The sequence below is a fragment of the Coregonus clupeaformis genome, unplaced genomic scaffold, assembly GCF_020615455.1.
Source record: "Coregonus clupeaformis isolate EN_2021a unplaced genomic scaffold, ASM2061545v1 scaf0031, whole genome shotgun sequence".
In the NCBI taxonomy this organism is placed as follows: Eukaryota; Metazoa; Chordata; class Actinopteri; order Salmoniformes; family Salmonidae; genus Coregonus; species Coregonus clupeaformis.
In genome coordinates, this window is record NW_025533486.1 from 571,504 (window position 1) to 597,436 (window position 25,933).

At 42.5% G+C, this 25,933-nt stretch overlaps 1 protein-coding gene and 1 pseudogene across 1 annotated transcript; both read left to right on the forward strand.

The window, feature by feature from the left end:
• Positions 1 to 4,556: 4,556 nt before the first annotated feature.
• On the forward strand, positions 4,557 to 16,060 carry LOC121559158 (NLR family CARD domain-containing protein 3-like). The gene is made up of 5 exons (XM_045212607.1): positions 4,557 to 4,632; positions 9,542 to 11,342; positions 11,574 to 11,750; positions 15,828 to 15,902; positions 16,054 to 16,060. The coding sequence occupies exons 1-5, from the start codon at positions 4,557 to 4,559 to the stop codon at positions 16,058 to 16,060; spliced, it is 2,136 nt and encodes a 711-aa protein (XP_045068542.1).
• A 1,035-nt stretch (positions 16,061 to 17,095) lies between these two features.
• Positions 17,096 to 20,330, forward strand: LOC123483117 (annotated as a pseudogene).
• Positions 20,331 to 25,933: the final 5,603 nt, after the last annotated feature.

Sequence of the window (25,933 nt, forward strand, 5' to 3'; positions counted from 1 at the left end):
ATTTCATTCCATGATATTGTTGTTACAAAATAGATTTGTGTTGACTGTGATTAGGGCATGGTAATACACTAGCCTCTGCTAGGCTAAATTAACAAACCAGGCATTTGTAACTCACCACATGATCCTCAAACCAAAGACTGGCCAAACTCGTGTTTCTAAAAAGTAAATTCAAAGGCACTGTATAGCTTAATAAGGCATACGTTTTATACAGCCTAAATGCTCAATGTATAGGCATGTTGTTGAAGTGCTGTTGTTCATGTGTTGTTGAAATGCTGAATGCTCCTGCCAGCATGCAGCATGTGACCAATGCTACATGCCATGACTAGGAGGCTACCAGCCGGTTCCTCAACCCTGCACCTTAGAGGCTGCCGCCCGATATACACAGACATGGAATCACTGGCCACATTAATAATGGAACACTACCAGCCGGTTCCTCAACCCCTGCACCTTAGAGGCTGCCGCCCGATATACACAGACATGGAATCACTGGCCACATTAATAATGGAACACTACCAGCCGGTTCCTCAACCCTGCACCTTAGAGGCTGCCGCCCGATATACACAGACATGGAATCACTGGCCACATTAATAATGGAACACTACCAGCCGGTTCCTCAACCCTGCACCTTAGAGGCTGCCGCCCGATATACACAGACATGGAATCACTGGCCACATTAATAATGGAACACTACCACCCGGTTCCTCAACCCTGCACCTTAGAGGCTGCCGCCCGATATACACAGACATGGAATCACTGGCCACATTAATAATGGAACACTACCAGCCGGTTCCTCAACCCTGCACCTTAGAGGCTGCCGCCCGATATACACAGACATGGAATCACTGGCCACATTAATAATGGAACACTACCACCCGGTTCCTCAACCCTGCACCTTAGAGGCTGCCGCCCGATATACACAGACATGGAATCACTGGCCACATTAATAATGGAACACTACCACCCGGTTCCTCAACCCTGCACCTTAGAGGCTGCCGCCCGATATACACAGACATGGAATCACTGGCCACATTAATAATGGAACACTACCAGCCGGTTCCTCAACCCTGCACCTTAGAGGCTGCCGCCCGATATACACAGACATGGAATCACTGGCCACATTAATAATGGAACACTACCAGCCGGTTCCTCAACCCTGCACCTTAGAGGCTGCCGCCCGATATACACAGACATGGAATCACTGGCCACATTAATAATGGAACACTACCAGCCGGTTCCTCAACCCTGCACCTTAGAGGCTGCCGCCCGATATACACAGACATGGAATCACTGGCCACATTAATAATGGAACACTACCAGCCGGTTCCTCAACCCTGCACCTTAGAGGCTGCCGCCCGATATACACAGACATGGAATCACTGGCCACATTAATAATGGAACACTACCAGCCGGTTCCTCAACCCTGCACCTTAGAGGCTGCCGCCCGATATACACAGACATGGAATCACTGGCCACATTAATAATGGAACACTACCAGCCGGTTCCTCAACCCTGCACCTTAGAGGCTGCCGCCCGATATACACAGACATGGAATCACTGGCCACATTAATAATGGAACACTACCAGCCGGTTCCTCAACCCTGCACCTTAGAGGCTGCCGCCCGATATACACAGACATGGAATCACTGGCCACATTAATAATGGAACACTACCAGCCGGTTCCTCAACCCTGCACCTTAGAGGCTGCCGCCCGATATACACAGACATGGAATCACTGGCCACATTAATAATGGAACACTACCAGCCGGTTCCTCAACCCTGCACCTTAGAGGCTGCCGCCCGATATACACAGACATGGAATCACTGGTCACATTAATAATGGAACACTACCAGCCGGTTCCTCAACCCTGCACCTTAGAGGCTGCCGCCCGATATACACAGACATGGAATCACTGGCCACATTAATAATGGAACACTACCACCCGGTTCCTCAACCCTGCACCTTAGAGGCTGCCGCCCGATATACACAGACATGGAATCACTGGCCACATTAATAATGGAACACTACCACCCGGTTCCTCAACCCTGCACCTTAGAGGCTGCCGCCCGATATACACAGACATGGAATCACTGGCCACATTAATAATGGAACACTACCAGCCGGTTCCTCAACCCTGCACCTTAGAGGCTGCCGCCCGATATACACAGACATGGAATCACTGGCCACATTAATAATGGAACACTACCACCCGGTTCCTCAACCCTGCACCTTAGAGGCTGCCGCCCGATATACACAGACATGGAATCACTGGCCACATTAATAATGGAACACTACCAGCCGGTTCCTCAACCCTGCACCTTAGAGGCTGCCGCCCGATATACACAGACATGGAATCACTGGCCACATTAATAATGGAACACTACCAGCCGGTTCCTCAACCCTGCACCTTAGAGGCTGCCGCCCGATATACACAGACATGGAATCACTGGCCACATTAATAATGGAACACTACCAGCCGGTTCCTCAACCCTGCACCTTAGAGGCTGCCGCCCGATATACACAGACATGGAATCACTGGCGACATTAATAATGGAACACTAACCACTTTAATAATGGTTTACATACTGCTTTACTCATCTCATATGTATATACTGTCATCTATTCTACTGTATCTTAGTCTATGCCACTCCGACATTGCTCGTCCTAATATTTATATATTTCTTAATTCCATTCTTCTACTTTTAGATTAGTGTGTACTGTGGTGAATTGTTAAATACTACTCCACTGTTGGAGCTAGAAACACAAGCATTTCGCTGCACCCGCAATAACATCTGCTAAATATGTGCATGTGACCAATACAATTTGATTTGATTTTGATTTGAAATGCTTCACAATTGATTTCTTAAATTGCAGGCTATAGCCTTGGAATAATAATAATAATACAGCCTAAATAATTCATGTTCGTTCCTTAGGCTACCTGGCTTGCTCCTGACTCATTTAGAGTTAGTATGTTGTTTAACAGCCGGTTGAAATGTCGAACATCAATTGATGGTGACAGAATCACACATTGCTTAAGCAAAGTCAATTTTGTTTATCCTATAAAATGTTGTGCAGCTTCTGAATATCATAGACAAATCAAAGATGTCCAATATGCATCGGTCACGTCTTTCGCCTGCATTTTACAGCTTGTTTCTGGCATATAGATCGCTTTATATAATCAGCCATTTTCTTTAACAAAAGCCACAATACCCTCACATACCCCATCAATTAGAGCCCTGGTTTTAACTTAACACACCAAGTTCTTCACTGACACTGAGATATTTAAGGAGTGCATGGTGATTAGGGTTGAATAGCGGGAACCGGGTTACCGAGATCTACCGTTCAAACCCACTACCGTTCAAACGCACAAACCGGGTCGATTATAATACATTGTTTATATTAACAGCAAAATGTAAAATGGAACTGTTAAATTATATGCAATGTCTAAATCTGTCTTATCGACGGCCTTGTCTCTGCTATCTGCATGATCAATCATCAACCCTGCAGGTGGGGACAGAGCACCTCTCAGGATGGAGCGCAGGACAATGCATGTAGACCTACCATCTCATCATGGTAACTGTTGCTACAGTAACATAAGGACAGAATGCGAGTCTAATTTACACATCTACATCTGGTTTCGGGGGGCAAATTTTTTATTGTAAAGATACATATATTTTTATTTATTGCAGCGGCAGAGTTTTAAAACAGCCTATCACTTGAATATCGTTGCTTTAAATCAATGCACATGCCAGCACTCTCTCGCAGTCTTTCTCTCAAAAATATAAATGCAACAGCAAACAAGATTTTACTGAGTTACAGTTCATAAAAGGAAATCAGTCAACTGAATTAAATGCATTATACACCCCCGGGAATAATATGATACTTTAAAAACATTTTCTGACAAGTGACCACTTAGAAATGTTCATTTTCACGTTTTAATAAATTATTTTGAATGTTTGGGAATGATGTGTACTAACTCTATAGCAGTCAGGAGCAAGCCAGAAAGCGGCCGTGCGTTTGGACAATGAATAGACACTGCAGGAAATAAAACCAAATAAAACCATCTGTCTAGCACATTTCTCCTATTTGTCTGCCTCTTCAGTCCAGGGTGCATTGCATGGTGCCGTTGCCAGAGATATTAGAGAAAACAGATAGGAATCACATTGGGCAATGCACGTCAGAGAGTATAACGCTCCACCCCCAGCAGACTGTCGACCAATCCCGTTGAAGTTGTCATGCAGCGTCACGCGGTTGCTAAACTAATCGTCGCGCAATCCCTTCTCAAAGTCAGGGTATGAGTCGAGAAACGTGCCTATTTTCCTCGAAAGTACACATTGTGACGATTCCAAAGCTATACAATATTACAGATATAAAGAGATCAATTATATCATAACTCGGAAAAGATTCCTAATGTTGTACCTTGTTGACGAAATTCGTGCTAATGTTTTTTTTTATTAGCTAGCACTCAATTGCCTCCCATTCACTCCTTGAAGGAGAGCTCTCCTTGTCCCAGAATCGCCCAGAATGCACCGCGCGGCCCATGGACGTAGCATGGGCAATGTACACCAATGGGCGTTACCAGGAGTCCAATGGAGTTTCCCCATCTCCTCAAAAGTATCTCTGCCGTTGTGAACGTCAGACTCCACTCTGTGAGGCACATCGATCTGCAGGTTGAACACGGTGAGATTGTAGACCCCTAAATTGATAGTGCAGTTTGTTTAGGCTATTTTACAGCTAACTAGCTACTTCACATGCTGATATTGTCTCTGGTATTAATGTGTGTAGCTACGTTTGCTTGCTTGCTAGCCAGCCAGCCCATAGAGAGAGCGTTGTATTGTGGATTTTGTAGTCGACCTGAGCTGCGACAGATACCCAAAACGATTTTTACATGTTTCTACCAACCTTATTATAACGGCTAAATTAAACATTTGATCACAAAAAAATATTGTTCTCACATATTAGTAATATTATTAGTAGTGTTATTTAACAATGTAAATTATAGGAATGGGTGGATTTCTCCTTTCATAAGGCAATGCATCCCAGTGCTGAGGCGCCACTACAGCCGGCCATGACCGGGCCCATAGGGCGGCGCACAATTGGCCCAGTGCCGTCCAGGGGAGGGTTTGGCCAAGGGGCTTCCCTTGGCTCGCCACGCTCTAGCCCGGGCGCCTGCAAGCTGACTTCAGTTGTCAGTCGAAAGTGGTTTCCTCCGACACATTGGTGTGGTTGACATCAAGCTTTGATGATTTCAATCAGCTGTGTAGTTCTAGGGCAAAAACCACAACGTGCACCCGGGGGCCCAGGACCAAGTTTGGGAAACTCTGGGCTATAGCAGTTATTTATTCAGACCTATAACTGTTCAATCTTCGTGAAAAGAAGTGAAAGACGTCTGCATCTTATTATAGTCCTGTATTATTCAGCATGTCATTAGAATGATGAAGATCAGGACAATGAAACCTATTTCATTTAACTGTTTTAAAGCGAGGAAGGAATGAAGCACCAATAGAGAGAGAGAAGGAGGAGGTAGGCTAATAATATTAGGGGGAATATTATGAAAGGTGTATATATACATTATACATGTAAAGTAGGCCCTATTATTAAAATCTAATTCGCTAGCTTATGATTGTAACTTTGTAGGTTACATGTCCTGCAAAGCATGCATGTTCTCTCCCAGCTTCATGGTTTGAACAATGTGTGTAATTCCAGTCCATATAATACAGTATAATACCATACAGTACAGTCCACACTCAAAAAGATTAGCCTACTGGAGCTTGTTTCATTGATTTACCTAAAAGAGCATAGCTACATCAATGGGCTTTTATGTTTTTCTGTCGTGCCTAAATTAAAGGAAAAATCCACCCAAAACCACAAATTCCTATAACTTACAGCGTTACATAACACTAATATGTGAGAACAATGTTTTTTGTGAACAAATATTACATTTTCGTGTTATAGTAAGGTTGGTAGCAACGTGAAAATTGTTGTGGAAATCTGTTGCAGTTAAAGTTGACTACAACATCCGCAATGCTCTCTCTATGGGCTGGTTGGGTAGCTAGCTAGCATTAGATGTAAAAAATAGTAATATTTTAGTAATATATATATATATATATATATAACAATTATTTGATAAAATATTGAATTTGGCCTTTACTACTAAAGCCCATATAAACTCATTGAATAACACATTCATAAATGGCAAAAAAAGACAGTCAAAAAAATACATCATAAGGAATAAAGTTTTGAAGTGTCTGTCCTGTATCTAGGAGACATAAGACAGATCAGGATTCTTTATTTTTTTTTACCCATATAACCCCATATTTATGGGGCACAAAACTACCTCCATACTTCTATTTGTTTGTATGGGATAGCTTCAGACGAGTCCCGTAGCACTTGTGTGGGTCGTAGAGCAAAACGGAGAACACTACCATGTTCATGAGAGTCTCTCCTTTTCATAGTCGGATCATACAGATGCTACAGACATTTTCGTGAGAAGACCAATTTTCGGGATGTCTCATGGTCTGACAAACTCAGCTGTAGATCCGCCACCTTCCACCGCAGATGTGGAAGGCCAACATAGGCGGATGCGGTGGATTGAGACGATATCTCCAGCTTAAACGGACTGATTTTGTTGGGGACTTTTTTATGTTACTTAGGTTGACGCACTGGTGCGTCAATATACTTTTAAGGGTTAATGGCAAGCCCTGAATAAGGTAAAAACTTTTTTTTAAGTCTCATGCAATATAGGCCTGCATTGAACACCACATATAGGATTTGCTCCATTGGTTTGGTTGGTAGGCCTACATTATACTCCAATAGCCAAAACAGCCTATTGGCTACTGTCTACAACTGTCAGGGTACAGCCTATTGGCTACTGTCTACAACTGTCAGGGTACAGCCTATTGGCTACTGTCTACAACTGTCAGGGTACAGCCTATTGGCTACTGTCTAAAACTGTAAGGGTACAGCCTATTGGCTACTGCCTACAACTGTAAGGGTACAGCCTATTGTCTACTGTCTATAACTGTAAGGGTACAGCCTATTGGCTACTGCCTACAACTGTAAGGGTACAGCGTCAGTGTTTACTGTAAACACAAGAGCAGAAATTTGCTCAGTGCCCCAAAACATTTAGAAGGAACATTGGTGGATGATCTACTCTGTTAAAGGATCAGTATTAACATCTACAATCTCTCTCTCCTTTATCTCTGTAGTGGATGGTCTACTCTGTTAAATGATCAGTATTAACATCTACAATCTCTCTCTCTCTCCTTTATCTCTGTAGTGGAAGGTCTACTCTGTTAGAGGATCAGTATTAACATCTACAATCTCTCTCTCTCTCCTTTATCTCTGTAGTGGATGATCTACTCTGTTAAAGGATCAGTATTAACATCTACAATCTCTCTCTCTCTCCTTTATCTCTATAGTGGAAGGTCTACTCTGTTAAAGGATCAGTATTAACATCTACAATCTCTCTCTCCTTTATCTCTATAGTGGAAGGTCTACTCTGTTAAAGGATCAGTATTAACATCTACAATCCCTCTCTCTCTCCTTTATCTCTGTAGTGGATGATCTACTCTGTTAAAGGATCAGTTTTAACATCTACAATCTCTCTCTCCTTTATCTCTGTAGTGGAAGGTCTACTCTGTTAAAGGATCAGTATTAACATCTACAATCTCTCTCTATCCGTTATCTCTGTAGTGGAAGGTCTACTCTGTTAAAGGATCAGTATTAACATCTACAAACTCTCTCTCTCTCCTTTATCTCTGTAGTGGAAGGTCTACTCTGTTAAAGGATCAGTATTAACATCTACAATCTCTCTCTCTCTCTCCTTTACCTCTGTAGTGGAAGGTCTACTCTGTTAAAGGATCAGTATTAACATCTACAATCTCTCTCTCTCTCTCCTTTATCTCTGTAGTGGAAGGTCTACTCTGTTAAATGATCAGTATTAACATCTACAATCTCTCTCTCCTTTATCTCTGTAGTGGAAGGTCTACTCTGTTAAAGGATCAGTATTAACATCTACAATCTCTCTCTATCCTTTATCTCTGTAGTGGAAGGTCTACTCTGTTAAAGGATCAGTATTAACATCTACAATCTCTCTCTCCTTTATCTCTGTAGTGGAAGGTCTACTCTGTTAAAGGATCAGTATTAACATCTGCAATCTCTCTCTCCTTTATCTCTGTAGTGGAAGGTCTACTCTGTTAAAGGATCAGTATTAACATCTACAATCTCTCTCTCCTTTATCTCTATAGTGGAAGGTCTACTCTGTTAAATGATCAGTATTAACATCTACAATCTCTCTCTCCTTTATCTCTGTAGTGGAAGGTCTACTCTGTTAAAGGATCAGTATTGACATCTACAATCTCTCTCTCTCTCCTTTATCTCTGTAGTGGAAGGTCTACTCTGTTAAAGGATCAGTATTAACATCTACAATCTCTCTCTCCTTTATCTCTGTAGTGGAAGGTCTACTCTGTTAAAGGATCAGTATTAACATCTGCAATCTCTCTCTCCTTTATCTCTGTAGTGGAAGGTCTACTCTGTTAAAGGATCAGTATTAACATCTACAATCTCTCTCCTTTATCTCTATAGTGGAAGGTCTACTCTGTTAAAGGATCAGTATTAACATCTACAATCTCTCTCTCTCTCTCCTTTATCTCTGTAGTGGAAGGTCTACTCTGTTAAAGGATCAGTATTAACATCTACAATCTCTCTCTCTCTCTCCTTTATCTATGTAGTGGAAGGTCTACTCTGTTAAAGGATCAGTATTAACATCTACAATCTCTCTCTCCTTTATCTCTGTAGTGGAAGGTCTACTCTGTTAAAGGATCAGTATTAACATCTACAATCTCTCTCTCCTTTATCTCTGTAGTGGAAGGTCTACTCTGTTAAAGGATCAGTATTAACATCTACAATCTCTCTCTCTCTCCTTTATCTATGTAGTGGAAGGTCTACTCTGTTAAAGGATCAGTATTAACATCTACAATCTCTCTCTCCTTTATCTCTGTAGTGGAAGGTCTACTCTGTTAAAGGATCAGTATTAACATCTACAATCTCTCTCTCCTTTATCTCTGTAGTGGAAGGTATAATCTGTTAAAGGATCAGTATTAACATCTACAATCTCTCTCTCTCTCCTTTATCTCTATAGTGGAAGGTCTACTCTGCCAGAGGATCAGTCCAGGTGTGCAGTGTGTTAGCAGGTGCTGAGGGATCCAGTCTCTATCACCTGTGGACACAGGTTCTGTAGACAGTGCATCACCAGATACTGGGAGAAACCTGCTCCTTCAGGAGACTATGACTGTCCTCAGTGTAGAAAGAGATCCAGAACACATCCTGTACTACAGCACCTGAGTCAACCCAATAAAACAAGAGGCTCTGAAAACAGTAAGACCACTTGTACACGTGGGCCAAGTCAATACCTTAATATGATTTACAGTAGTTAACTACAATATTATGAGATAATATAAGTTACTGTAGTTGTGGAAGGCCCACTTTTCATCCTGTCAATGAATGTTTCTGATACACATCATTTTCCCTCTTCCCTTGTAGTGGATGACAACCTGCAGAGAGTTATAGTAAACCATAAAGACAGCCTGAAAAGGAGGTATGAATGTGTGATAGAAGGTATGGAAATAGAAGGGAACCAAACTCCCCTCAACAGGATTTACACAGAGCTCTACATCACAGAGGGAGAGAGTGAAGGGGTTAACAATGAACATGAGGTGTGGCAGCTAGAGACAGCATCCAGGATGCCAACCTCACATGACACAGCAATCAACTGCAATGACATCTTTAAACCCTTACCAGGCCAAGAGAGAAGCATCAGAACTGTGCTGACGAAGGGCATCGCTGGCATCGGAAAAACAGTCTCTGTGCAGAAGTTCATCCTAGACTGGGCTGAAGAGAAGGCGAACCAAGATGTGGATATCATATTTGTGCTTCCTTTCCGGGAGCTGAACTTGATTAAAGATCTCCAGTACAGTCTTCTCAGACTTTTAAATGGCTTCCACACAGAACTAGACATAGGCAATGCAAAGAAACTCACTGCCTGTAAAGCTATGTTCATCTTTGATGGTTTGGATGAAAGCAGACTTCCATTGGATTTCCAGCACAACGAAAAGGTGTCTGATGTCACCCAGACATCGTCTGTCGATGTTCTGCTGACAAACCTCATCAAGGGGAATCTGCTTCACTCTGCTCTCCTATGGATAACCTCCCGACCAGCAGCAACCAATCAGATCCCCCCTAAGTGTGTTGACCAGGTGACAGAGGTACGAGGGTTCAATGACCCACAGAAGGAGGAGTATTTCAGGAAGAGATTCAGTGATGAGGACCTGGCCAGCAGAATCATCTCACACATAAAGACATCAAGGAGCCTCCACATCATGTGCCACATTCCAGTCTTCTGTTGGATTTCCTCAATAGTCCTTGAACACATGTTGAGTACAGACAAGAGGAGAGAGATGCCCACGACTCTGACTGAGATGTCAATACACTTCCTGCTCATTCAGACCAGCCTGAAGAACCAGAAATATCATGGAAGAGATGAGATGGATCAACAGGAGCTCATGGAGTCAGATAAGGAAGTTCTTCTGAAGCTGGGGAAGCTGGCGTTTGAAAATCTGGAGAAGGGTAATCTCATGTTCTATGAAGAAGACCTGAAAGAGTGTGGCATTGATGTCAAAGAAGCCTCAGTGTACTCAGGAGTGTGCACACAAATCTTTAAAGAAGAGTCTGTGTTATTTCAGAGAGTGGTGTACTGCTTTGTTCATCTGAGCCTTCAGGAGTTTCTCTCAGCTGTCTACATGTACCATTGTTACACAACCAAGAACATGGATGCACTGAAGCCCTTCCTCAAGAGAAAGTCTAGAGCTGCATCTGAAGAGCTAACCTTGCATGAGCTGCTGAAGAGTACCGTGGATAAAGCCTTGGAGAGCAAGAACGGACACCTGGACCTCTTTGTCCGCTTCCTTCATGGCATGTCACTGGAGTCCAATCAGAAACTCCTACGAGGTCTGGTGACACAGACAGAAAGCAGTCCAGAGAGCATCCAGAAAACAATCCGATCCCTTAAGGTGATGCAGAGGAAGAACATCTCCCCTGAGAGGTGCATCAATCTCTTCCACTGTCTGATAGAGATGAAAGACCATTCAGTACAGGAGGAAATCCAAGCGTACTGGAGGTCAGAGAACATATCCAAAAACCTCACACTTTCTCAGTGTTCAGCGCTGGCCTACATGCTACAGATATCAGAGGAGGTTCTGGATGTGTTTGACCTGAAGCAATACAAGACATCACAGGAGGGTCGTAGGAGACTGCTCCCAGCTGTGAGGCGCTGCAGGAAAGCTCTGTAAGTAATATCCCACACCAAAATAAATTGTAGTTATAGCAGTATTTTAATTAGCTGACTAAACTTTCTATCAGCTGAAAACTCTTCAACAACCTATAACTGATCAGAAAAAGTTGAGCCATGTATGCACGGCGTACATATTAGTCATGCAGGGCTAACAGGGTAAGCAGGGAAAGCTAAGCGTAACATTATAATAACATGTCTGTCATGGTATTTACTCTGTGTTGACAGACTCACTGACTGTCACCTCTCAGACGCATTATGTGAAGTGTTGGCTTCAGTTCTCAGCTCAAACTCCTCACATCTGATAGAGCTGGATCTAAAGGAAAGTTATGGCCTGACGGATTCAGGAGGGAAGCTGCTCTCTTCTGGACTGGGGAATCCCCAATGCAAATTGGAGACTCTGAGGTCAGTGTTCCTTTACTTGATCAGCAAGTGATAATTGTTCAGTCAATCCATGTGTTTCTAATATAATATGGGGCCTTAATTTTGTGAATTTTAATTTGATGGCGGGTGCTTAGACTCTGGGTTTAATCGGCAGAGGTTGCTGGGATAGCTGTTCAGTTTATAGTTTGGTGCCATTGCAGGTGCCTGATCTCTGCTCATAGTATTTCATCCTTTATTTTACTTGTACCCTGAAGTTGTGTAGCTCGCTTTAATTAAACCTTGAGTCTACATCTGAAGTTGGAGTGTCCATAGATAACTGTTTAACCCCGGCCTTACAATAGCTTGACTGCTCCTGTTATGAGCTTTAAATCAAAATCAGTGGAGGGACGTTGGAGGTCCAGTTGTGGAGTGCCGCAGAAAGGCTCTGTAAATACTTGTGTTGGTGCTTTCAAGACAACTGGGAACTCAGAAAAAAATGAGGTCAAATCATGACGTCAGTGATCTTCAGGTCGGAAAGTCGGAGCTCTAGAAAGATCACATATCCTGATGCCGCATTTATTGTAGCTTGGGACTTTAATAAAGCAAATCTGAGAAAAATGCTTACGAAGTTTTATCAACACTTCGCCTGCAGTACTCGTGCTTCTAAAGATTTCGACCATTTTTACTCTCCCTTCCTGGATTGCTACAAGGCCCTCCCCCGCCCCCCTTTGGCGAATCAGATCATGACTCCATTTTGCTCCTCCCTTCCTATAGACAGAAACTCAAACAGGAAGTACCCCTGCTAAGGTCTATTCAACGCTGGTCTGACCGATCGGGATCCATGCTTCAAGACTGTTTTGATCACGTGGACTGGGATGTTCTGCGTTGCTTCTGAGAATAACATTGATGTGTACACTGACACCGTGACTGAGTTAATCAGGAAGTGTATAGGGGATATTGTTCCCACTATGACGATTAAAACCTATCCAAACCAAAAACCGATGGTCACTCTGACAGAGCTCCAGAGTACCTCTGTGGAGATGGGAGAATCTTCCAGAAGGACAACCATCTCTGCAGCACTCCACCAATCAGGACTTTATGGTAGAGTGGCCAGACGGAAGCCACTCCTCAGTAAAAGGCACATGACAGCCCGCTTGGGGCTCTCAGACCATGAGAAACAAGATTCTCTGATCTGATGAAACCAAGATTGAACTCTTTGGCCTTAATGCTGTAGTGTCTGAGGGTCTATGATTGTGCTGACGTTTGCAAAAGTGTGTTAGAGGAAACTTGGCTCTGCTTTCGGAAACATCTGGAAAGCATTACTAAGTTCCTGGAAAAGAGGATATGGTATGAAATGTTAAAAGCCAGGGATTGGTGTATTAAAATCACGCCATACTATGTCACATAGGATATAAATACCATGTCTTGAACAAAGGGGATAAGAATAGCAAATAACAGAATTGGGTCCGGCTGTTCTTCAGATATCTGCAGGTATCTGTAAATCTGACGCTGAAACTCTTTGTTATAATAAACCTTTATAATCAAAGTACAGTGTCAGCGGATCTTCTTATCATCACGGCATTATCAGCAACGTTGTTTTGGACACCACAATGCCAAGCGTCACGTCTGGAGGAAACCTGGCACCATCCCTACTGTGAAGCGTGGTGGTGGCAGCATCATGCTGTGGGGATGTTTTTGTTAAGTGGCAAGGATGGGAGACTAGTCAGGATCGAGGGAAAGGTGAACAGAGCAAAGTACAGAGAGATCCTTGATGAACTTCCAGTTTTGGGAAAGACCAGGTTACCCGGGAGAAAATGTGTTTATTTTTGGTATGGAACATTTGTAAAATCCAGGGAAAATATTAAACACTAGTTCTGGAGTTCCGAGTGTAGTTGGTCAACAAGTGATAACTGTTCACCAGATCCACGTGTTTATAAAGGACCAAAATACATAATTCAATGTAAATCTGACACCTCATCATCTGACCTTTGACTGACAATATATAGAGACATTTTTTATTTTATTTTAATTTAATGAAGCTGCCACTTTTTCTTTTCAGTACCAAAGAATAGCAGTGTCAGTGGCGATTTTAGCACGTAAATCTTGGTGGGGCAAAGTCACTACACAACACAACACTAAACAATACATTCATTGCACTATAATGGTGACAAACGGTGCCCACAAACTGTTAGGGCCTACATAAAGCTGTCCCAACAGCAGTCCCAACACCTTACCACTGCTACACCTGGCTATCAGCAGAGCCTTGTCTGGCAGCAAAACAGTTCATTCAGCCTCATTTACTGCCTTTTAAAAACACATAGCTGATATGGCTGACTTGCTTAAACAAATGTGGTTACTACTGACAATTGAGATGTCCAAACTATGGCATAAGGGGACGACGAGCGGATAAGAGGCAATCCATAATTTAGATGAAGACATTAATGAGCGAGCTAAGACGGACGTAGTCAATATAACTATGTGTTCAGCACTTTTGAAATGTACAGCGACAGAATTCAGAACATGGGCCGTTCTTACAGTGTTCTCCCTGTACACCAAGTCAGAACCGTAGGATAAATAAAGGGGCATATAAGCAGACAATGAAAGCTCTTACAATATTCAATGATTACATTTCTCTAAAACAGGCTATAGGCTACATGTGCACCACCAAGTCAGAACAGTAAGCTAAACTATGAGGGGAAAATTGACCAAATTATTAGGGTGAGGCACATGGGCTACTAACAGCTTACTACACAACATACACTTAGTATTATTTTCTTAGCTGCAGTATACATATCTCCCAGGCATATTACATAATTTATGCAGTAGCGTACAATGCATTTTTGGACTCACCTTGTTGTTCTGTGCTCAATTGAACAGGAAGGTGGCGCGGCGGTCCTTCGTGGGCAAATTTTGTCATCAAACTTTATCATCAAAGTCTGGCATTCTCTGGATTTATGGTGCTTTCAAGACAACTGGGAACTCAGAAAAAAACAAGGTCGAATCATGACGTTAGTGACTTTCAGGTCGGAGCTCTAGAAAGAGGCCCAAGTTCCCGACTTAGAATTACAAGTTGGATGACCGTTCAAAACGTATTTTCCCAGTCGGAGCTCGTTTTTTTCAGAGTTCCCAGTTGTCTCGAACTCACTGAAGTCTGAGATTTCCAAGTTCCGAGTTTCCAGTTGTTTTGAAAGCGACAGAAGTCATGCTGGATTAACAGCATGGCCAATGTATTCAACCTTTTCTGGCCCATGATGTTACATGTGAATGTTTATCCTTTTAAGCTTGGAAAAGAGACCCTTAAACCCAGACTTGGACCACACATCCACTCCACGGTATAGCAGGCTAGTGATCGCTTTGCAATGCTTGCAGTTAGCCACTGATTCCTTCTAAACCACTCATTGTTGAATTTGCAATTTCCAACTTGTTGTGTAATGTTTATGTCCAATGGCCGATGAGCACTGATACGTTTTATCTATAATTTCCCTCCATAATTTATCTTCATGTGAAAAGGTTTGAAAAGGATTTGCCAGTAGATTGTCGACTTGATTCATGATGATGACTGCTAGCTTCCTAGTATGATGTTGATAGGATCAGTCCAATCAAAGCTACTGTAGATATAACGTGATTTGACGTCATTTTATCTGTGGCCAATGACCTTGAGCCTTCTGGGATGGGCACTTCTAATGTAATTCTATGGGAGCACCCAAGGAGCTTGAATTTTCGAGCTCTCCCCTTAGATGTTACGGTGACGTAGAGTCTCCATGAGTGACAGAACACTGAGCCAATCACGAAGCAACGCTCTGTATTTTCTTCTGGCTTGCCCCACCACCACAGAAAGCACTGAGCTAGGCTAAAACACCTGCATTTTGGAGCTGCCTTACTCAAGAAAGCAAAAAAGAGACAATGTTTGTATGCGGCTTTATTAACTCAATTATTATAATATTTTTTTACATTGTTTGCAAACTGATATCTGACACGTGTTAATGCCAAAATAACAAGCAAAACAGGCTCTTTTTTAAAGCTAAACTGGTGGGGCTCAAAACAGCTCAAAACACCTGCCCTGAATGAAGGGTCGCCTCTGAGCAGTGTGATTTTGAAATAATGTTTAACTCTCTGCAGGTTGTCGCTCTGTGCAGTCGAAGAGGAAGGCTGTGTTTCTCTGGTCTCAGCTCTGAGGTCAAACCCCTCACACCTGAGAGAGCTGGACCTGAGCTACAATCACCCAGGAGACTCAGGAGTCAGACTGCTCTCTGCTGGACTGGAGGATCCACACTGCAGACTGGAGAAACTCAAGTATGTAGAGGGTTTATGTCAATGTGTGTTGATGATTGATTTACTGTAATAGAGCTTGAGACCACCTGAGTGGAGGGACAAGGACTGGATTGATCAGAGTAGACCACCTGAGTGGAGGGACAAGGACTGGATTGATCACAGTAGACCACCTGAGTGGAGGGACAAGGACTGGATTGATCACAGTAGACCACCTGAGTGGAGGGACAAGGACTGGATTGATCAGAGTAGACCACCTGAGTGGAGGGACAAGGACTGGATTGATCACAGTAGCATAGTGCTAACACCATCTTTGCATTAACCAGTATGGGCCGGCATCAGAGGTCTGAACACACCAACACACAACCACCTGAGGAAAACATTGTAATACTTTATTACAATCAAGTTCATAGGATAATGTGGATAAGATGTGAGGTGGCCTACAAAATGGATGTAGTCTATGACTCAACCTGAGCATCAGTAGGCTATGTGTGATTCAACCTGAGCATCAGTAGGCTATGTGATTCAACCTGAGCATCAGTAGGCTATGTGATTCAACCTGAGCATCAGTAGGCTATGTGATTCAACCTGAGCATCAGTAGGCTATGTGATTCAACCTGAGCATCAGTAGGCTATGTGATTCAACCTGAGCATGAGTAGGCTATGTGATTCAACCTGAGCATGAGTAGGCTATGTGATTCAACCTGAGCATCAGTAGGCTATGTGATTCAACCTGAGCATCAGTAGGCTATGTGATTCAACCTGAGCATCAGTAGGCTATGTGATTCAACCTGAGCATGAGTAGGCTATGTGATTCAACCTGAGCATGAGTAGGCTGTGTGATTCAACCTGAGCATGAGTAGGCTATGTGATTCAACCTGAGCATCAGTAGGCTATGTGATTCAACCTGAGCATCAGTAGGCTATGTGATTCAACCTGAGCATCAGTAGGCTATGTGATTCAACCTGAGCATGAGTAGGCTATGTGATTCAACCTGAGCATGAGTAGGCTATGTGATTCAACCTGAGCATGAGTAGGCTATGTGATTCAACCTGAGCATCAGTAGGCTATGTGATTCAACCTGAGCTTCAGTAGGAATAAACAAGCTCTGTGTTATAATGAAAGGCTTTGACCGTCATTACGCACTAGAAGGTGACACACTGCACAAAAGTGATACTCTGCAAACGTGAATTCCTGCTAACAGGGAACATTAGCCCAATACACATGGTCAAAGACGCACATCATATAGTGATACAGTCATATAGGACCCAGCCCACTTTAAGATACAGTCTGCAACAAAATGGGACAGAACATTTAAAAACACTAAACTTGCCCAGCTGACGAGAACCTCCTGAGCAGTCTGAGCATGTGCCCCATTGCTGAGCCGGCTGGCATGGCAAGTTGCAGGTGAATAAACTACAGTGGCCTGAAGGGGTCACAGATTCAGGTTCATTACTTAGAATCCAGAAGAACACGATAAGACCACACTAATAATGCAGCAACAGCTGTGCTCTAGTTCAGGCTAGTTATTTCAGTTGGAGGCTAAGAACGTACTACAACAAGCAGCCTGTTCTATTCCAAAGGTGTAGGGGACAGGATGAGCACCCCTTGAAACACAACCATCTCATCTGGTTCCCCAAATTCCCCCCTCACTACCTGTCTTTGTCGCGGCAGCCCTACCCAACAATGACGACAACCTGCCCCCGTTAGAGCGAGTGCAATACAGATACTTGTAGGCTATGGAACCCAACGTTCATCAAAGCACCAGCTCTCCTCAATCACCTGCCTGAACTCTCGGATCGGCCTTATGACAGTTTCTCAGAGACCCAGGCAGAGTTGGCAAGGAGGCACCGGCATAGAGCAGTTTGTTCATGATTTGGTGAAGTCATTTCCTTGCAAGCTGTAATCACAGCGTCAACACAATACTGTAAGAAATGTTTCTGAGTTTGGGTTAGTTTTGATAATTATCAGGTTAGTTATGATAATTGATAGCTAGCAGGTTAGTTATGATCATTGATAGTTATCAGGTTAGTTATGAACATTGATAATTATCAGGTTAGTTCTGATAATTGATAGTTATCAGGTTAGGTATGATAATTTATAATTATCTGGTTAGTTATGATAATTTATAGTTATCAGGTTAGTTATGATAATTGATAGTTATCTGGTTAGTTATGATAATTGATGGTTATCAGATTAGTTATGATAATTGATAGTTATCTGGTTAGTTATGATAATTGATAGTTATCAAGTTAGCTATGAACATTGATAATTATCAGGTTAGTTATGATAATTGATAGTTATCAGGTTAAGTATGATAATTTATAGTTATCTGGTTAGTTATGATAATTGATAGTTATCAGGTTAGTTATGATAATTGATAGTTATCAGGTTAGTTATGATAATTGTAGTTATCTGGTTAGTTATGATAATTGATAGTTATCAGGTTAGTTATGATAATTGATAGTTATCAGGTTAGTTATGCTAATTGATAGTTATCAGGTTAGTTATGATAATTGATAGTTATCAGGTTAGTTATGATATTGATAGTTATCAGGTTAGTTATCAGGTTATGTATGGTTATTGATAGTTATCAGGTTAGTTAGGATTATTGATAACAATCAGGTAAGTTATGATCATTGATAGTTATCAGGTTAGTTAGGATAATTGATAACAATCAGGTTAGTTATGATCATTGATAGTTATCAGGTTAGTTAGGATAATTGATAGTTATCGGGTTAGTTATGATAATTGATAGTTATCAGGTTAGTTACATATGATAAATGATAGTTATCAGGTTAGTGAGAGAGATTTACATTTACTAACTGTCTGTTCTTCTGCTCCCCCTACAGTGTGAAACCTGGTGGAGTGAACACAATCAAACCTTGGCCTAGAAAATGTGAGTGTTAACTGCTGGGAAGAATTAGCTTGTTATTACTCAGTCTTTTTTTATAGTAAGGGGGTTAGAAAATAATGAAATCATTTTTCAGAGCTTGCTTGATAAGTGAGCTATGTATGTGTGGTTACACTAATATGACTTCACTCTGGGGTTATGTTTTGCTGTGTGTTTGTGTTTTAAATGACCATACAGTATAACATATCATCATTCAGCAAGTCTTAAATAACCTTTCCTTGGTCCTTTAATAACTAGAAACATTAACATTCTGATGTGGCCCTTTAATACCTAGAAACATTAACATTCTGATGTGGCCCTTTAATACCTAGAAACATTAACATTCTGATGTGGCCCTTTAATACCTAGAAACAATAACATTCTGATGTGGCCCTTTAATACCTAGAAACAATAACATTCTGATGTGGCCCTTTAATAACTAGAAACATTAACATTCTGATGTGGCCCTTTAATACCTAGAAACATTAACATTCTGATGTGGCCCTTTAATACCTAGAAACATTAACATTCTGATGTGGCCCTTTAATACCTAGAAACATTAACATTCTGATGTGGCCCTTTAATACCTAGAAACAAAACATTCTGATGTGGCCCTTTAATACCTAGAAACATTAACATTCTGATGTGGCCCTTTAATACCTAGAAACATTAACATTCTGATGTGGCCCTTTAATACCTAGAAACATTAACATTCTGATGTGGCCCTTTACTAACTAGAAACAATAACATTCTGATGTGGCCCTTTAATACCTAGAAACATTAACATTCTGATGTGGCCCTTTAATACCTAGAAACATTAACATTCTGATGTGATGTGAAGATGATTTGTAATATACCTGGTCTTCCCCATCAGCTGTCTGTGATCTCACACTGGACCCAAACACAGTAAACAGATTCTTCTCTCTGTCTGAGGAGAACAGAAAGGTGACATGGAGGATGAGGAGCAGCCGTATCCTGATCACCCAGAGAGATTTGAGGACTGTGAACAGGTGCTGTGTAGAGAGGGTCTGACTGGGCGCTGTTACTGGGAGGTAGAGTGGAGTGGGAGTGGGGCTGATATAGGAGTGACATATAAAGGAATCAGCAGGAGAGGAGGGGGTGATGATGACTGTGTACTTGGACAGAATGACAAATCCTGGTGTCTGAGCTGCTTTAACAACCGTTACACTGCCTGGCACAATGACAATCACACTATCATAGACGTCCCCTCCTCCAGCTCCCACAGAGTAGGAGTGTATCTGGACTGGCCAGCCGGCACTCTGTCCTTCTACAGAGTTTCCTCTGACACACTGACCCACCTGAACACATTCCACACCACATTCACTGAGCCCCTCTATCCAGGGTTTCAGCTTTGGGATGACTCCTCTTCAATGTCTCTGTGTCATGTGGTCCCTGTGCCAAACACATGATGTTTCACTGTAATCATGGTCATGTTCAGTAAGACACACTGGAAGAAGAATTGATATGAACTCTCTAGTCACTAGTTAACAGATGATTATTATATCGAAATAGTCATGATTATACACCACTGAAGTTGATAGACATTGTAAAATAGTAATTAATAGAATGAATCACCACTGTTGTTAAAGGTTCTCATTTAGAATTCATTGATCTTGTTGTTATTGGTTTTTCATTTGTGTTTGTAAATATTCCTGTCTGTAAAATGTTTATTTGTCAAATTGTTGACCAAACAATCCTGCTTCTGTATAAACACAATTACACTGAATGGAATTTACATGTCACAGATTTGACTAATGATGGTTAATAAAACAGATGAAAGAAGAGCAGTTCTAAATGTTTAATTTTTTATAAGAATATGACATTTAAATCAGTGGAGGCTCCTCAGAGGAGGAAGGGAGGACCATCCTCCTCAGTGAACTTCATAAAAATGGTAAAATATTTTTAAAAGTTAGCCTTTTTTAGATCAAACTATACTAAATATATTAATGTCACCAAATAATTGATTAAATCACAATGAAGGTCTACAGTAGCCTCAACAGCACTCTGTAGGGTAGCACCAGGGTGTAGCCGGAGGACAGCTAGCTTCCGTCCTCCTCTGGGTACATTGACATCTATACAAAACCTAGGAGGCTAATGGTTCTTACCCCCTTCCATAGACTAACACAGTAATTATGACAACGTCCGGAGGACGTCATCCAACCAGAACCTGTTAATTGAAGTGTATTCCAGGTGACTACCTCATGAAGCTGGTTGAGAGAATGCCAACATTTGACTAGTACTGCCAGTCAAAAGTTTGAACACACCTACTCATTCAAGGGTTTTTCTTTATTTTTACAATTTTTTACATTGTAGAATAATAGTGAAGACATCAAAACAATGAAATAACACATTTGAGATTCTTCAAATAGCCACCCTTTGCCTTGATGACAGCTTTGCACACTCTTGGCATTCTCTCCAACCAGCTTCATGAGGAAGTCACCTGGAATGCATTTCAAATAACAGGTGTGCCTTCTTAAAAGTTAATTTATTTCCTTCTTAATGTGGTTGAGCCAATCAGTTGTGTTGTGCCAAGGTAGGGGGGGTATACAGAAGATATCCCTATTTGGTAAAAGACCAAGTCCATATTATGGTATGAACAGCTCAAATAAGCAAAGAGAAACGACAGTCCATCATTACTTTAAGACATGAAGGTCAGTCAATACGGAACATTTCAAGAACTTTGAAAGTTTCTTCAAGTGCAGTCGCAAAAACCATCAAGCGCTATGATGAAACTGGCTCTCATGAGGACCGCCACAGGAACGGAAGACCCAAAGTTACCTCTGCTGCAGAGGATAAGTTCATTAGAGTTACCAGCCTCAGAAGTTGCAGACCAAATAAATGCTTCACAGAGTTCAAGTAACAGACACATCTCAACATCAACTGTTAAGAGGGGACTGTGCGAATCGAGGCCTTCATGGTCAAATTTCTGCAAAGAAATCACTACTAAAGGACACCAATAAGAAGAAGAGACCTGCTTGGGCCAAAAAACACGAGAAATGTACATTGGACTGGTGGAAATGTGTCCTTTGGTCTGGAGTCCAAATGAGAGATTTTTGGTTCAAACCGCTGTGTCTTTGTGAGAAGCGGTGTGGGTGAACAAACAAAAAATACATTGTGGAAATATTGTACAGACCCAGAGAATATAGTCTCCAGTACCCAGCTGTCAGAGACTCCAACCAGACCCAGAGAGTAGAGTCTCTAGTACCCAGCTGTCAGAGACTCCAACCAGACCCAGAGAGTAGAGTCTCAGTACCCAGCTGTCAGAGACTCCAACCAGACCCAGAGAGTAGAGTCTCCAGTACCCAGCTGTCAGAGACTCCAACCAGACCCAGAGAGTAGAGTCTCCAGTACCCAGCTGTCAGAGACTCCAACCAGACCCAGAGAATATAGTCTCCAGTACCCAGCTGTCAGAGACTCCAACCAGACCCAGAGAGTAGAGTCTCCAGTACCCAGCTGTCAGAGACTCCAACCAGACCCAGAGAGTAGAGTCTCCAGTACCCAGCTGTCAGAGACTCCAACCAGACCCAGAGAGTAGAGTCTCCAGTACCCAGCTGTCAGAGACTCCAACCAGACCCAGAGAGTAGAGTCTCCAGTACCCAGCTGTCAGAGACTCCAACCAGACCCAGAGAGTAGAGTCTCCAGTACCCAGCTGTCAGAGACTCCAACCAGACCCAGAGAGTAGAGTCTCCAGTACCCAGCTGTCAGAGACTCCAACAAGACCCAGAGAGTAGAGTCTCCAGTACCCAGCTGTCTCTATGAAGAGTAACTGGTCCATTGTCAGTCTCCACATTTTATCAGCAGAACAACGCCCTTTGATTAAAGGTTAGTATGAGTGAGACAATACTTTCAACAGTACTTTTATTGTTCAGAGGGTTTTGAGTTCACTTCCTGGGTCGGGGAGAAAGGGACAGAACTCACTCTGTTATATCAGTACCTGTTGCTTACTCTGCTCTGTTAAAAGTTCATTATGACATCACATTCATTGAGAAATAGCAGTGAACGATCACATTGTTCTTTCAGCTCTCTGCCAGAGGATCAGTCCAGGTGTGCAGTGTGTCAGCAGGTGCTGAGGGATCCAGTCTCTATCACCTGTGGACACGGGTTCTGCAGACAGTGCATCACCAGATACTGGCAGAAACCTGCTCCTTCAGGAGACTATGACTGTCCTCAGTGTGAAAGAGATCCAGAACACGTCCTGTACTACAGCACCTGAGTGAACCCAGTGATGCAAACCCTCAACCATATTTGTTGATATGACATGGCAGGTGGAGAGGGATCCCCATATGTAACTCTGTGGGGACACCACTAGGTGGAGTCAGAGTGCCACTGTCACACCACAATTTATTCTTACCACAACTACGAGTTATTGTTTAAATGGAATGGAATAGTCCCAAAGGTGCAAAGATCAGTGGAAATTAAGTGCATCTAAAATACAGTACCTAACATTATGAATCATTTACCCAAGTCTAGTATGAAGCTATGATTTCAGGATGTTCAGAACATTCCATTTTCAGACAGAAAGGTAGAACTGACCTGAAACAGGATACTGGGCCTCATAGTAGGAGTGCTGATCTAGGATCTGCCCATATAATCTTATTCATTATATGATCTAAAAGGCTAAACTGATCCTGGATCAGTACTCCTACTCTGAGATGGTTTGTGGATACGGCCCCTGACCTGAAACAGGATACTTTTCTCTTCATTTAAGCTTTTGTGTTAAAATTCTAAATGCCTGTAGCTCATCAACATGGGTTCCTACTGTAACTATGGCAACCAGGACCAGATATACTGAATTACTGTGTTGTTGTGTCTCTACAGCTGAACAACTCTTTCCATGATGGAGGACAAGATATACTGAATTACTGTGTTGTTGTGTCTCTATAGCTGAACAACTCTTTCCATGGTGGAGGACCAGATATACTGAATTACTGTGTTGATGTGTTTCTACAGCTGAACAACTCTTTCCATAATGGAGGACCAGATATACTGAATTACTGTGTTGATGTGTTTCTACAGCTGAACAACTCTTTCCATAATGGAGGACCAGATATACTGAATTACTGTGTTGATGTGTCTCTATAGCTGAACAACTCTTTCCATAATGGAGGACCAGATATACTGAATTACTGTGTTGTTGTGTTTCTACAGCTGAACAACTCTTTCCATAATGGAGGACCAGATATACTGAATTACTGTGTTTTTGTGTCTCTACAGCTGAAAAACTCTTTCCATAATGGCCTTGTCATTGAACAAGCCCAGAAGGCCAAAGCCTCTTCTGCACACAACATGATGGACAATATCTTTAAACAATATCTTCAATTAAAACCCTTCATTAAAACCCACTAAATATAATTTTAGTGAATCCCTTGTCCTTCCAGGTGTTAGACTATTATCAGTGAGTCAGGTGTTCTCTGAACCTGGTCCTGGAGAGCCACTGGGTGTGAGCTCTGTGGGCTACGGAGTGAAGCTACACAAAAGAGACTGTTGACTGAAAGTCATCTGACCTTGGCAAAGGACATTGGAATCAGTGTGTCCATGGAACTAGCTGCCAAAGAGGCTCACCAGTTGAGTTCATCAGGAACTTAGTGGGTTCATCTAACAATCCTAATTATCAGCTGATACATTTTAATCTCATACACAGGATAAACCTTCCACCTAGAAAACATTGTTTAATAGAAATCACAACCGCTCCTCTGTGTGATCTATGTAATCAAGGTGCCTTGGACTCCTTTAATCATATGTACTGGGAGTGACCAGGGGACATGTTTTGGAAAGAGGTATCCTCATACCTTGTTCCCCCAAACTGATTACTGAATGATAATTCACCACTGTCATTACAGCAAAGAGCGTAAAATGTTGTCAGGTTGGACAGCAGCTAAAAAGATGTTGGAACTAAGATGGCAACCACCACACCTCATTGGATCAGCACTTTTATAGATATCATTTATTTAGAACTATCCACTGCTAGGATTCATGGGGCTAGCCAAACAACAAATGCAGCTGAAACCATAAAATAACTCCTGTAGTGGGTTTTACCCAACAGATTGACCGTTAATTATCATTTTTGTGCAAATGTGTACCTTGATTTAGTATTTCATTTAATGGAGATCAGGTTGGGTGTGTTGGGGGTGGTCCCAGGAGGGTTGGAGGGTGGGTTGGGGTGGTCCCAGGAGGGGTTGGAGGGTGTGTTGGGGTGGTCACAGGAGGGGTTGGAGGGTGGGTTGGGTTGGTCCCAGGAGGGGTTGGAGGGTGGGTTTGGGTGGTCCCAGGAGGGGTTGGAGGGTGGGTTGGGGTGGTCCCAGGAGGGGTTGGAGGGTGGGTTGGGGTGGTCCCAGGAGGGTTTGGAGGGTGGGTTGGGGTGGTCCCAGGAGGGGTTGGAGGGTGGGTTGGGGTGGTCCCAGGAGGGGTTGGAGGGTGGGATGGGGGTGGTCCCAGGAGGGGGGTTGGAGGGTGGGTTGGGGTGGTCCCAGGAGGGGGTTGGAGGGTGGGTTGGGGTGGTCCCAGGAGGGGTTGGAGGGTGGGTTGGGGGTGGTCCCGGGAGGGGTTGGAGGGTGGGTTGGGGTGGTCCCAGGAGGGGTTGGAGGGGTGGGCTGATGCAACTCAGGAGGGTGATTGTATGTGTGGTTTTATATAATTGTATTTAACTGCAATAACTAGTTTCCATAATATACTGATGTATATTTTAACAGTATTGTGTCTCTAGCTGTATAACCATTCCTGCTGCTATTTGTTCTGATATATATTTTAACAGTATTGTGTCTCTAGCTGTATAACCATTCCTGCTGCTATTTGTTCTGATATATATTTTAACAGTATTGAGTCTCTAGCTGTATAACCAATCCTGCTGCTATTTGTTCTGATATACACTACTGTTAAAAAAGTTTGGGGTCACTTTGAAATGTCCTTGTTTTCGAAACAATTTTTTTGTCCATTAAAATAACATCAAATTGATCAGAAATACAGTGTAGACATTGCTAATGTTGTAAATGGCTATTGTAGCTGGAAACGGCTGATTTTTAATGGAATATCTACATAGGCGTAC

Coding starts and splice junctions, on each gene's coding strand:
- LOC121559158 (XM_045212607.1), top strand. CDS start 4,557: ATGTACACCAATGGGCGTTACCAGGAGTCCAATGGAGTTTCCCCATCT. Junction 4,633..9,541: donor GTATCTCTGCCGTTGTGAAC/GTCAGACTCCAC, acceptor CTTCCCTTGTAG/TGGATGACAACCTGCAGAGA. Junction 11,343..11,573: donor AGGCGCTGCAGGAAAGCTCT/GTAAGTAATATC, acceptor CTGTGTTGACAG/ACTCACTGACTGTCACCTCT.